General features: G+C 42.8%; 1 protein-coding gene across 5 annotated transcripts in view; it reads left to right on the top strand.

Annotated features, from left to right (window-relative positions):
* The first annotated feature begins 368 nt into the window (after positions 1-368).
* Positions 369-14,429, top strand: part of MITF (melanocyte inducing transcription factor) — a 374,744-nt gene continuing 360,683 nt past the window's right edge. For all 5 annotated transcript variants that reach the window (XM_073569726.1, XM_073569725.1, XM_073569723.1 and 2 more), the window contains exon 1: positions 369-612. In XM_073569726.1, the coding sequence (XP_073425827.1) occupies positions 509-612 (104 nt within the window). In that variant the 5' untranslated portion in view covers positions 369-508. The remainder of the gene's footprint in view (positions 613-14,429) is intronic.

Here is a 14,429-nt window from a genome sequence, read left to right as displayed (position 1 = left end):
AAGAGAAAGGAAGATAAAAGGAAGAAGGAAAGAGAAAAGAAGGAAAGAGAAAAGAAGGAAAGAGAAAAGAGAGAAAGAAAGAGAAAGAGAGATAGAAAAGTAGAAATGGAGAAAGGGAGAGAGAAAGAAAGAGAAAAGCAAGAAGGAAAGAAGGAAAGAGAAAAGGAAGATGGAAAGAGAAAAGAAAGAAGGGAAGGAAAATAAGAGAAGAGAAAAGAAACAATGAGGGGAAAAGGGGGAAGCCATTAGCTAGATAAACAGTCCTACACATACCCAGAGTTTATGGAGAGTTCAGGGGACTGACATTCTCCCACCGTATACATAAAGGCGGCCGCTAGGTGGCAGAGGCCATATCCGGGAGCCCAGAATCCAGGAGCTGTCAGTGACAGCAGAGCAGGCAGCACAGTGCAGGCAGGGACAGGGCAGATCGGGGCTGTCACTACACAGGGAGAGAAGGAGCAGCCTGCACTCTGCTGATCTGCGCTCTGCTCTGCTGACAGCTGGAGACATGCAGGCGGAATCAGGGATTGTACCTGACTTTGAGGTTGGAGAAGACTTTCAAGAAGAGCCCAAGACATATTACGAGCTGAAGAGCCAGCCTCTAAACTACAGGTCAGTGACATCTGCTGGGACTGTGCTGGGCTGTGGGGTCAGCTTCTTCCATGCAGCTCTGGATCATAATAGAGTTTTGCAACACCGCATCATGAGTTCTATGTTTGGCAACATTGTATATTGTTGTATCAGAATAGCTGTATGCTTCCCATGTGTCATGTATTCCATATTAGGCATGGGGCAGTAAAGCATGGTGGAGTCCGGACTGTTCTGGAGGACTTTGCAGTATAAGTTTTCTGCTGTGGGCTGAATTGTATTTTGGAGTCAGTGGGACTGAATATAAATGACCGCTCCATCATAGAATGTTCTGCTGTGTGTAGTGATAATGAGTGCTGCTCAGTGCTTGCCCCCGCCATACAATAAGGGGCTGTATGCAGAATGTATTTCTTTGTTTGGGGGGGGTGAGGGAGTTTGCAAATTAATGGCTGCAGTATATCTAATGAACCTCGCCTGCTGCGAAACCTCTTGGATGGCAGAGGTAGCCGTCACTTTCGTACTTATCAAATGGTTCAGTTGTTTAAAGGAGACTTGCACTTTTTCTTTCCGCGCATTTGAACATAAGTTACTTTTTCCCAGCGTTGGCCAATATTGACCTTCGTTTACCTATTTAAACACCTCTCGTTTTTAATTACCGTAATTTGGCGGTTAGATACAGAACACGATCATATGATTACTCTTCATGTAGGTAAACACTACAGGGAACGATCGTTACTTTGATTATTAGGTAAGGGATGGTTATGGAATCCGTTTGCGGGGTTTGATTATGGAAAACACTCATTAAATGTTTGTTGTTTGTTTTTTTTTTTTGCTTTTTGATTAGCTTTATGCACATTTGCAGCTGTATCACTTGGAGCAAAGGTTCTGATTTCTGCCCTAGCCATGCAACCAAATATCATGGGCAAGCTAATGTGGCTTGTTGGCATCCACCACTGGCACTCAGCACCATGACTCCTGCCCCTGGACACATTTATTAAAGCCTTTAGGCCAAGTTCATATGTCGTGGATTTGTTGCGGATTTGCGGTACGGATTCCGCACTAAAAAACTGTAGCCATTTACAGTACAATGCAAGTAAATGGGTCTTTCTTAATCCCAGTTACACTTTGCCGAAAAAAATTCTGCAAGAGAATGAAATCTTAGTAGGGATTTCAAAGCTGCATCATAATGATTAATTTGCAGATTTTATCCCTTTGATGTTTAGTAAATAGAGTAGGGTCCAATCCGCAAATTCCTTGATCTGCTGACCATTGACTCAGTTCTGCCACCTCTATACTTGACAGGAGCGTTTCATCCTGCATTACCCATAGGGCTGTAGCCTCTGCTAGTTACCCACAAACAATAGAGATTCTATATCTAGAATATGTTGCTAACCTTTGTTGTGCCATTCTATCCTTTGTGTGACCTTTGTGATGAGTGCACATAGGCGTAGACCTCCAGTTTCACTTTTTTTTAGTTGTTCTGGTTTAGTTGCTGGAATCAATAGTTGAAGCTGTTGCACAAATTGATTGAAAGAACATATATATATATATCTATATAATCACTGTTCAAAAAAATAAAGCACTAAAATCCCACATCCTAGGCATCACTAAAAGAAGTGTTCCAGCTGCAAATCTTTATTCATTGCACAGTGGAATGTGTTGAGTACAATAAAACATAAAAATGTAAATCAAAATGAATATCCCATGGAGGTCTGGATTTGGAATGATACTTAAAATCAAAGTGGAAAATCAAATTACAGGCTGATCCAACTTCAATGGAAATGCCTCAAGTCAAGGAAATGATGCTCAGCAGTGTATGTCGCCTCCATGTGCCTGAACGACCTCCCTACAATATGTGGGCGTTCTCCTGAGGTATGCTTTCCCAGACCTGGATTAAAGCATAAGTCAACTCCTGGACAGTCAGCGGTGCAAGGTGACGTTCATGGCTGGAACGAGACATGATGTTCCAGATGTGCTCGGCTGGATTCAGGTCTGGGGAACAGGCAGGTCAGTCCATAGCATCAATGCCTTCATCATGCAGGAACTGCTGACACACTTCAACCACATGATGCCTAGCATTGTCATGCATCAGAAGGAACCCAGGGCCAAGTGCACCTTCATATGGTCTCACAATGGGTCTGAGGATCTCATCTTTGTACCTAATGGCAGTCAGGGTATCTCGGCTAGCACATGGAGGGTTGTGTGGCCCTCCAAAGAAATGCCTCCCCACACCATTACTGACCTACTGCCAAAACGGTCATGCTGGTGGATGTTGCAGGCAGCAGAACATTCTCCGTGGCGTCTCCAGACTCTGTCACATCTGTCACATGTGTTCAGTGAGAATGGTGTTTGGGGCTGTAAGCACAACACCCACTTGTGGTCGTTGGACCCACATGCCACCCTCATGAAGTCTGTGTCTGACAGTTTGAGCAGACACATGGATGTTAGTAGCCTGCTGGAGGTCATTTTGCAGTGCTCTGGGACTTTCTCCTCCTGTTCCTCCTTGCACAAAGGATGAGTTGGTGGTCCTGCTGCTGGGTTGTTGCCCTTCTATGTCCCCCTCTACATCTCCTGGTGTACTGGTCTGTCACCTGGTGTCTGTTCCATGCTCTGCGCACTGTGTTGACAGACAATGCTACCCTTCTTGCCACAGCTCGCATTGATGTGCCATCCTGGATGAGCTGCACTACCTGAGCAACTTCTGTGGGTTGTAGATACTGCCTCATGCTACTGCACAATACCTCTAGGGGTGAGTGAGAATAATGACAAAATGCAAAGATGGCCAAAACAACAGCCAAAAAGGATGAGAACAGAGTAATGGCCTGTGGTCACCCCCTGCAGAATCACTCCTTTATAGGGGTTGTTTTGCTAATTGCCTATCATATTCTACCTGTTGTCTGTTCCATTTGCACAACAGCGGGAGAAATTGATTCACAATCGGCGTTGCTCCATAAGTGGACAGGTGGATTTCACAGAAATGTGATTGATTTGGAGTTACATTGTATTGTTTCAGTGTTCCCTTCATTTTTTAAAGGGGTGCTTCCATACCCCACTTTCTTTTAATTTCCTCTGGATATGCCATATGCGCGTCCATCGCTGGTACTCAAAAAAGGGGACTTCATTGTGCACAGCAAGATATGGAGAGGTTGCCATCCACGCATGGCTCTTTCCATGTGTATGGCACTTCCAAAAATTCTAGTGAGGCCTTGCTCACATCTGCGTAAAAAATAGCTCCAAAGTTCGTCCTGAAAAGTAGGACGAGTCTCTGGTTTAGTAATAGGGGTGTCAGATTACTAACACCAGGGCTCAATGGCAGTTGTAATTTTTGAAAAATCACAGCTGTCATCAACTCCAACTACCATTACCCCGATTGCCACTGCACCAGGGCAATCGGGAAGAGCCGGGCAGTGGGCTTGTATTTTTAGGCTGATAAGGGCTCAATAACTAGGGACCTTCCCAGCCTGATAATATAAGCCCAAAGCTGTCTGCTTTACCTTTGCTGGTTATTAAAAATAGACGGATCCCACATCATTTTTTTTTAAATTATTTATTTAATAGGTTAAACCAGACAACTGCTTTTAGTGCCACATGAAAGGAACTAAAGGGTACAAGTTTATTATAGATCTAGAGGACATCTATGTATCTATCTATCTATCTATCTATCTATCTATCTATCTATCTATCTATCTCTCCATTTTCAGGGTTCTTCTGGCTGTGAATTTACTGTACTTTGCTGATGAAACTTTGTGGTTTCTTTGAGATGTGTAGATAAAAATGGGGCGGCATACGCATGGTCCGTGTGCCATATGATTTTTTTTTTCTCACACCCGTAGACTTGCATTGGGGAGCCCTGTCCGATCTACGCAGTCAATCTCAGCATTCTGCACTGTGATCTTTTCTCGCATCGCACTCGTCCGATTTATACCCAAGTGCGAATGAGGCCTAATGCTCTCATACAAGTGACTGGAGAAGGTTTTGCAAATTTACTGGAAAAGATGAAATCTGGGGCAGAAATCATTGGACATTAGACCGAATGCTCTGAAATCAGCACTGTTTTTCTTGTGTTTTGCTGCATATGACTGGGACTTTGTAAAGCCATGTTCACTATTATTATGCTAAAAGTTTGTAAGAGCATGGTTAACCGTAGATGTCTCCAGGAATTTTAGCACATTTTTGATCTTATTCACTTACTGTATGGAAGTAGGTCCTGAAAAGTTACTAAAAATCTGTTTTGTCTTAAAGGGAAGCTGTCAGCATGTTTTTACATACGGAAGTAGTAAAATGTCTGTTTAGGTGCTTCTCCCCCAATAAAAATGATACCTTTTTGGTAGAGAACCGATGTTCCGGTAGTGAGAAATCGAGAGTAAAAGCCACATGCAAATGAAGCTGGGAGTGCGAGGAGGCGTGTCAGTGACCTTGGAAGAAGCAGTCCAAATGCATTGACACGCCCACAATTCACTTCCAGACTGATTTGCATATAGTTTAGACACCAGATTTCTCACTACTGGTATGTCAGATTTAAAAAAAATATATATATATTATCATTTTTACTGGGGTGCAAGTGTCAATGCAATCGAAGAACTACAGCACTAAAGCAAAAAAAAAAGAACTGCAGCTTTCCTTTAATGGCTTCTATACTGTTTGACCTACTATTAAGTCACTAGTGATATAGAAATGTTTTTCTGAAAGTCACATTCTAGTCTAAAGGTGGGGATATATTGACCGTGAGACGTAGTGTTAGTAGTTTCGAAGGTTATATAATAGTCAACAAGCTGAGAAAAGTTGACAACAAGTTTTCCTAAACTAATAGCACGGGGGCATCGCTCATAATCCTGTGTTTAGATTTTCCATGTCGCCTCGAAGGGCAATTCCTATGATAATAAGTGATGGTATGTGGATAGGATAAGGCATAATTTATTGGTCGTGGGGGTCCGGCTGACGGGACCCTCATGATTCTCTAAATGAAGGGTCTTAGCAGGTGGCTATGAGTGTCGCAGTTCAAGGCCTCTGTCTATGGAACTTTGTCAGTCTTCATTCTCGTGACCCTTAATCATAAAGTTTTGGCAAATCACGGTGTCATTATAGTCAGGTTTTTAAAACTTTTAAAGTTTTGGTCCAGGATTACCAGAAAACATGGCTGCTTTCTTCCAGCGTCACCATAGTCCACAGGTTGTGTGTGATCCCTCACTGTAGCTCCATTCCCTTCAGTGATTTAATTTGCAAATAGTTTTGATTAGAGAAGATGAATCAATCAGTAATTAATGGAATTTGTTAACATTTTCCCCAGAATCCCAATTTTTGATGATTTGATTTGCCCAAAACGGGATGGGCCGCCATTTTGTTGGATTCAAGGGCGCTAAAAATAAAAGATTATACTGGTCTGTCCTTGGCTTGCCACTAACACGTCCATCTGCCGCAGCTCCCTGCTCACTTTGGATCCGTCCTTGATCTGGATCTCTCAGAGCAGACCAGACCTCATGCGTTTGTATGGGACGCGGCGCACAACATTGTCATCATTGGCATACGTCGCGCCTGAAGACCGATCAAAGGCGAGCAGGGGATCAGGCGGGGAGCTGCAGTGACTGGAGAGCACTGAATATTATGTTTTCTTTTTTCGTCACCCCTTCCCGGTCCTCCATTTATTAAGCCTCGTATACATGTTTTTGGCTCCGATATGATATGGACCAAATCAAATCTGCCGGCTGTTTCGAGCGAATCTGCCTGAACCGTACTTTCCTCATCTCTTTTCTTGATTAAAAATATAAAAAAATTATGTATACAGCTCTAATGCAAGCCTAAGTGTCTCCATGGTTACAGACTACAAACAAGCCCTTCTGCAGCCATATCTCCCGGTATTAGACCAATGTGGAACTTTATCTGTTTTGCGGACTTGTTAATTGAGACTGCATGACAAGACCAAATTAGATTTTCCAAAATATAAAAAGCTCATTATATCCTACTGAGGGGACTGTTGTTTGTTTGTTTTTAAATAAAGCTAATGAGCTCACTTGGCCTGATTAATCTGTCTAAAGGAAATACTGTCCTTGTTGCCCATAGCAACCAATCAGAGCTCAGCTTTCATTTATAAACCTGCTGTGGTAAAATGAAAGCTTTGCAGTGACTGGTTGCTATGAGCAACAAAGCTATTTTCTTTTTTAGACATTTCTGACTAATCTTCTCCCTTTATTTATGTACCCTGTCTAGTAATTCGGATGAAGATATCTAAAAAACTGGTTCATTTCGGACCTTAAAACAGATTTTGTAAATTTGTTCAGATTAATGCATTTCAAACACCAGACAATATGCCTAAATAAATATAAGACCCCAGTCGGGACCCTTACATGAATGTCGGACTTCTATATCAATGTCAGGCCAGACTTCTCTATAAATATCTGACCCCTGCATAAATATAAGACCCCAGATCAAACCCCTATATGAATGTGAGACCCCTGTATAAATATAAGACCCCAGACCAGACCCTTATATAAAATATAAGACCCTAGACCAGACCCCTATATGAATGTGAGACTCCTATACAAATATAAGACCCCAGACCAGACCCCTATATGAATGTGAGACTCCTATACAAATATAAGACCCCAGACCAGACCCCTATATGAATGTGAGACTCCTATACAAATATAAGACCCCAGACCAGACCCCTATATGAATGTGTGACTCCTATATAAATATAAGACCCCAGACCAGACCCTTATATAAAATATAAGACCCTAGACCAGACCCCTATATGAATGTGAGACTCCTATATAAATATAAGACCCCAGACCAGACCCCTATATGAATGTGAGACTCCTATATAAATATAAGACCCCAGACCAGACCCCTATATGAATGTGAGACTCCTATATAAATATAAGACCCCAGATCAAACCCCTATATGAATGTGAGACCCCTGTATAAATATAAGACCCCAGACCAGACCCTTATATAAAATATAAGACCCTAGACCAGACCCCTATATGAATGTGAGACTCCTATACAAATATAAGACCCCAGACCAGACCCCTATATGAATGTGAGACTCCTATATAAATATAAGACCCCAGACCAGACCCCTATATGAATGTGAGACTCCTATATAAATATAAGACCCCAGATCAAACCCCTATATGAATGTGAGACCCCTGTATAAATATAAGACCCCAGACCAGACCCTTATATAAAATATAAGACCCTAGACCAGACCCCTATATGAATGTGAGACTCCTATACAAATATAAGACCCCAGACCAGACCCCTATATGAATGTGAGACTCCTATACAAATATAAGACCCCAGACCAGACCCCTATATGAATGTGAGACTCCTATACAAATATAAGACCCCAGACCAGACCCCTATATGAATGTGAGACTCCTATATAAATATAAGACCCCAGACCAGACCCCTATATGAATGTGTGACTCCTATATAAATATAAGACCCCAGACCAGACCCCTATATGAATGTGAGACTCCTATATAAATATAAGACCCCGGAACAGTCCACCATATTAATAAAAGACCCCAGACCCCTATATAAAATATAAGACCACAGACCAGACCTCTCTATGAATGTCAGGTGACAGACCACACTTCTACTGTATATATAAATCAGATCCCTATATAAATATAAGACCCCCTACATAAATATAAGACCCCACACCCCTATATGAATGTGAGACTCCTATATAAATATCAAACTCCAGAACAGACCGTTATATTAATGTTAGACCCCTGACCAGACCCCTATATAAATATAAGACCCCAGACCGCTATATTAATGTCAGACCCCAGCCCAGACCTCTCTATAAATATAAGACCCCAGACCAGACCGCTATATTAATGTCAAACCCCAGACCACACCCCTATATAAATATAAGACCCCAGACCAGACCGCTATATTAATGTCAGACCCCAGACCAGACCCCGAAATAAATATAAGACCCCAGACCAGACCACTATGTAAATATCAGACATAAGACTAGACTCCCATATAAATATCAGACCCCTATATGAATGTCAGACCTCAGACCAAACCCATATATAAATAATCCCTATACAAAGATCAGATCCTAGACCAGACTTCTATATAAATACGGGGGTATATAGACCACACTCCTGTATGAATATCAATCCTAAGATCAGACCCCTAAATGAAAGACCCCAGACCATGCCCCTCTATGAATATAAGACTCCAGACCAGACTCCTTTATAAATAACCACTTTATAAATATTGGAACTCAGTCCAGACCCATATATGAATATCAGACCCCAGACCAAACTCTTATATAAATAAGACCCAACACCAGACCCCTACCCCAATGTGACTATCAAACTCCAGACTAGACCCTATATAAATAACCCCTATATAAATATCAGACCCTGACATCACAACCTTATATAAATATCAGACCAGACCCCTATATGAATATCAGACCCACGACCACACCTCTAAATATAAGACCCCAGATCATACCCCAATATGCATATCAGACCCGAATATAACTATCAGCTTCCATACCATACTCCTATCTATATTTCAGACCCCAGATCAGATGCCTATATAAAGATCATATATATATTTAACCCAAGACCAAGCCCTATATAAATATCAGACCTGACACCAGATCCTTAAATTAAATTCAGAACTCAATCCTTGTAAATGTAATTAGACCCCAATATTACCTACTTCTCATCTCTCATATCCTCCCTGTCTCACAACCCTAAACAGTTATTCAACACCTTCAATTCTCTCCTCCGCCCCCCAGCACCTCCTCCCTCTCCACTCATCTCAGCTGAAGACTTTGCCTCATTTTTCAAGGAGAAGATTGATAACATCAGAGACAGTTTTGGTCAACAACCCCCAGTGCCCTTCCTCCTACCTGCCCTTCCCTCCTCCCCCAAAACCAACTTCTCCACCATTACAGAAGATCGACTCTACTCTCAAGATCACATCTCACTACCTGTGCACTTGACCCGATCCCATCCCACTTCATCCCAAACCTCACCACAGTCTTCATCCCAACCCTAACCCATCTCTTCAACCTTTCACTAACAACTGGTGTTTTCCCCTCAAGCTTTAAACATGCCTCAATCACACCTATCCTCAAAAAGCCCTCTCTTGACCCATCCTCTGTATCTAGCTATCGCCCTATATCACTTCTCCCCTATGCCTCAAAACTACTGGAACAACACGTCCATCTTGAACTATCCTCCCACCTCTCCTCTTGCTCCCTCCTTGACCACTTGCAATCCGGCTTCCGGCCACACAACTCCACTGAAACTGCCCTAACTAAGGTCACCAATGACCTACTAGCCGCCAAGGCCAAGCGACACTACTCTGTCCTCCTCCTCCTGGACCTGTCCTCTGCCTTTGACACAGTGGACCATTCCCTATTACTACAGACCCTCTCATCTCTTGGTATCACAGGCTTGGCCCTATCTTGGATTGCGTCATACCTAGCAGACCGGACATTCAGCGTCTCCCATTCGCACACCACCTCCTCACCGCGCCCCCTATCCATCGGAGTCCCACAAGGTTCAGTCCTAGGGCCCCTGCTCGTCTCCGTTTACACCTTCGGCCTCGGACAGCTCATATAGTCTCATGGCTTTCAGTATCATCTCTATGCTGATGACACACAGATCTACATCTCTGGACCAGATATCACCTCCCTACTAAACAGAATCCCTCAATGTCTGTCTGCTATTTCATCCTTCTTCTCCGCTAGATTTCTAAAACTTAATATGGACAAAACAGAATTAATCATCTTTCCCCTATCTCATGTGACCCCCCCAACAGACCTATCCATTAAAGTAAACGGCTGCCCACTCTCTCCAGTCCCACAAGCTCGCTGCCTCCGGTTTACCCTTGACACTGATCTCTCTTTCAAACCACATATCCAAGCCCTTTCCGCTTCCTGCCGACTTCAACTCAAAAATATTTCGCAGATCCGTACATTCCTCAACCAAGAATCTGCAAAAACCCTAGTCCATGCCCTCTTCATCTCCCGCCTGGACTACTGCAACCTCCTGCTCTGTGGCCTCCCCTCTAACACTCTCGCACCCCTCCAATCTATTCTTAACTCTGCTGCCCGACTAATCCACCTGTCCCCCCGCTATTCCCCGGCCTCTCCCCTCTGTCAATCCCTGCACTGGCTCCCCATTACCCAAAGACTCCAGTTCAAAACCCTAACCATGACATACAAAGCCATCCACAACCTGAGTCCTCCGTACATCTGTGACCTAGTCTCCCGGTACTTACCTGCACGAAACCTCCGATCCTCACAAGATCTCCTCCTGTACTCCCCTCTTATCTCCTCTTCCCACAATCGCATACAAGATTTCTCCCGCGCATCCCCTCTACTCTGCAACTCTCTACCACAACATATCAGACTCTCGCCTACCATGGAAACCTTCAAAAAGAACTTGAAGACCCACCTCTTCCGAGAAGCCTACAACTTGCAGTAACCACCAAACCGCAGCACGAGCAGCTCTACCCTCGCCTACTGTATCCTCACCCATCCCGTTGTAGATTGTGAGCCCTCGCGGGCAGGGTCCTCTCTTCTCCTGTACCAGTCGTGACTTGTATTGTTTAAGATTACTGTACTTGTATGTATTATGTATACCCCTCCTTACATGTAAAGCGCCATGGAATAAATGGTGCTATAATAATAATAAATAATAATAATAATAATATTAATATCAGACCCCAGACCAGATCCATGATATAGTTGTAAACCTCAGGCCAGGCCCCTAGTTTGTTTTTGGACTCCAGATTCCCTATATTTATTCGGACCCCTATACTTATAGTAATATCAGACCCCTAAATATATTTGAATTTTATGCCCCATATATTAATAAATGATCTAAGACCAAAAAGGGTGACTGGCAGTAAAAAGTAAAGTTGCTTGTGTCCCATGTGTATTCGCTTGGAATGGTTGTCAATAAGTCCGTGGTCCGTGGTCCAAAAACCATCTTTGAACAGTGACCCTCTTCTCCTCATGCCCACACTATTTCCTAGAAGGCCTAGAACCCCCCCCTTTCCTGGGACTCTCATGTGTAATACATGTATCGTACGTATTTGCAGTTCCTTTTTTTACCTCTATTCTTTTACTTATTCAGATTTTGCATCCCCCAAAACACTCATCCTAGAAAACGAATGATTAATATATCCAGACTCATTGTAGCTGCAGATTTGCAGTGCGTTCTACCACATCGCTCCTATAAATAGGTTTGCAGAGTGTCCATTTTTTCACCTTCCCATGCAGGGCTCCATACAGGGACATTTATTGTTGGGGGGTGGGGGGGGAGCGAGGGCTTTTTCCGTAAAGCTGGGACGATTTGCACATAGTGCTGACTGTTAATCCAGATGCGTCCACCAGCTCTGCTATTGCAAAACTCAACCATTCCATCTGTTTCTGCTTTTTTTATATCTTTGTATGTCAGTGTGTAATGTTTGTTCTCGGAACGACCGTTCATGAGCTCTATCCAGATAAGCCAAGAACCTCAACTCAAAACTGATCAAAAATGTAGAATTTTATTTTGACTCATTCAATTAATCTATCTCATATCATCTATTATCTATCTATCTATTATCGATTTATCTATTATCCATCTATCCTATCTATCATCTATCTATCCTTCCTTTTTTCCTTATTTCTCACTCTTGTTCCTTCCTTTCGTCCTTCCTTCCATTTTCATTTTTCCTCCTCCTTCCTTACTTTCTCTCTCTTTTTCCTTTTCTCCATCCTTCTTTCATCAGTCCTTTTTTGAATTTTCTTTCCTTCCTTCCTTCCTTCCTTCCTTCCTTCCTTCCTTCCTTCCTTCCTTCCTTCCTTCCTTCCTTCCTTCCTTCCTTTCCTTTTCTTTCACAGTTGGTGACTGTCCATCTGCCTGGTCTTGCAAGAGTAGTGTTCCTTTGCTAGCTTAAAGGGAATCTGTCACCTCCTGGATGAATTTAAGCTATTATTATGGGCATACAGGTAATAGAATGGTCAAATCAGTCTTACCTTCTGCGCTGTTGACTCTCTGCGCAGTAGCAATGACTCACTTGCGCCTGCGCAGAAAGTCAATGAAGACTCTGCCCATAGAAGGGTCTAAAAGTTTCACATAACTACGCGAGTGGACGGCGCATGCGCGGGATTGCAGCGCCACAACTGCACAACACAGGTCAGTGTGAGATGCATGGGAGGGAGGTGCCATTATAATGAAGACAGGAGGCAGGGATTCTTCCAGGCACTGCACGCCCCGGAACCTGGAAGAAATCATTAAAATAAAACATTATCCCTGCATTTCTCAAGATCTACACCCCAGCCATGAGGCATACAGGTAGACTAGTTTAACCATTGTATCACCTGTATGCCCATAGTAATTGCTTAAATTCGTCCAGGGGGTGACAGATTCCCTTTAATATGGCGCTCCTTCTTCTTGTTTCTTGCTTCTCTGCTGTAGCAGACTCCCCAGGTACTCCATGTGTCTCAGCCACACACACTACTGCATTTGCACCAGATTTTGCTGCAGATTGAATCCTACGTTTGGCATCATTTTGGAACTATAATTTTTCTCGAAAAACCAGGACAAAAAAATCTGCTTATTGTGATACCTTAAGGTAAAAGTCACAGTCTTCCCATATCTGACATTCACACTCACAGCCTTCCTTGCGGGGCAAATTACAACCCCACCTCCCCCCACCACAATTAGGCATCACTATTTCTGCCAGTGATGCTGCCACCTGCTGGCTGCACTTGTTATATCACATGCAACGTATCTCGGGTCTTAATGGTTCTCTCTGTTCCCAGGACCATATGATCAGGAACAGGATCTGGAATCGGGCACTGGAGAACTCTGCCAACATCTAATTTGTCCTTTTTTTTCATAACATGATTCTAATGAGCCTTATTACATTGGGCCTTTAACTCGTTTTCACGCTCTGCTGAATGCTGCGCCTTGTCCTATTGCTGCCATTTACGGGATTTACCCCATCAACGCGTTCTGCAATGCACTTCGAGTTAATGTTTACAGTCGTGGAGGAATGGAAATATACTTAATTTAGAATTCATCACATGGTTCCAGTAAAGAGCAGTGCATTGAAAGAGGAAATGGGTCGAAGGAGAAAGGCGTTGGGTGCTTACATCTTCTAATTTTACAAACTTGCTGTTATGGAAAAAGTCTACACCTCCACCACATGGATCTCTATGTAGTGCTCCTTTATGGCTGTGCACTCAGCAAATGGGAAATCTAGAATGGATCTAATGTCATTCTTGCCCATTTTCAGTTTATTTTGTTATCTATTTATTTTTACTTTTTACTCTATAAAGCGTGAAGCAAAATCTGGAGACTGTCAAGAAGTAGACAAACAACTGATGACCATTTGAATTTGAGAATGTTTGTTTTAATTTTCAATTGTAGAAATAACCCAATGGTAAACTTCGATATACAAACTAACCCTTACCCTTTTCTGTAGCTCTCTAACGAAACCTTGTAAGTAGAGAAAAACTAACCTAAACTTAAGAGATTTGGGTTCGTACCGAACAGTTAGTGTCCGGTGTTAAAGTTCTCCTGGAAATCCGTTGTAATGATCGGAGAACTGGGGGTAGTCTGTTGAAGAGAGGAGAGAGAATTTCCCAGCGCAAAAGTTTGGGTCCTCGTTATTTTCAATAGGGTTTGAGTTGTTATTCAAGTTTGTGTAAAGTTCTAGTGCCAGAACCGAACTTTGGAATACAGTTTTTGGTAGGGTACCACAACCCGAATTTCCAATGGATCCCCTCATCCCTTACTTTTAAGTCAATGTCAACTCTGTAACTGGTTTTGTCACATCAATTGGGTTAATTAGCCAAAACT

This window comes from Dendrobates tinctorius, unplaced genomic scaffold, assembly GCF_039654945.1.
Source record: "Dendrobates tinctorius isolate UK_male_01 unplaced genomic scaffold, ASM3965494v1 ptg000027l, whole genome shotgun sequence".
Lineage (NCBI taxonomy): Eukaryota > Metazoa > Chordata > Amphibia > Anura > Dendrobatidae > Dendrobates > Dendrobates tinctorius.
This window is presented reverse-complemented; position numbering and strand designations above follow the sequence as displayed.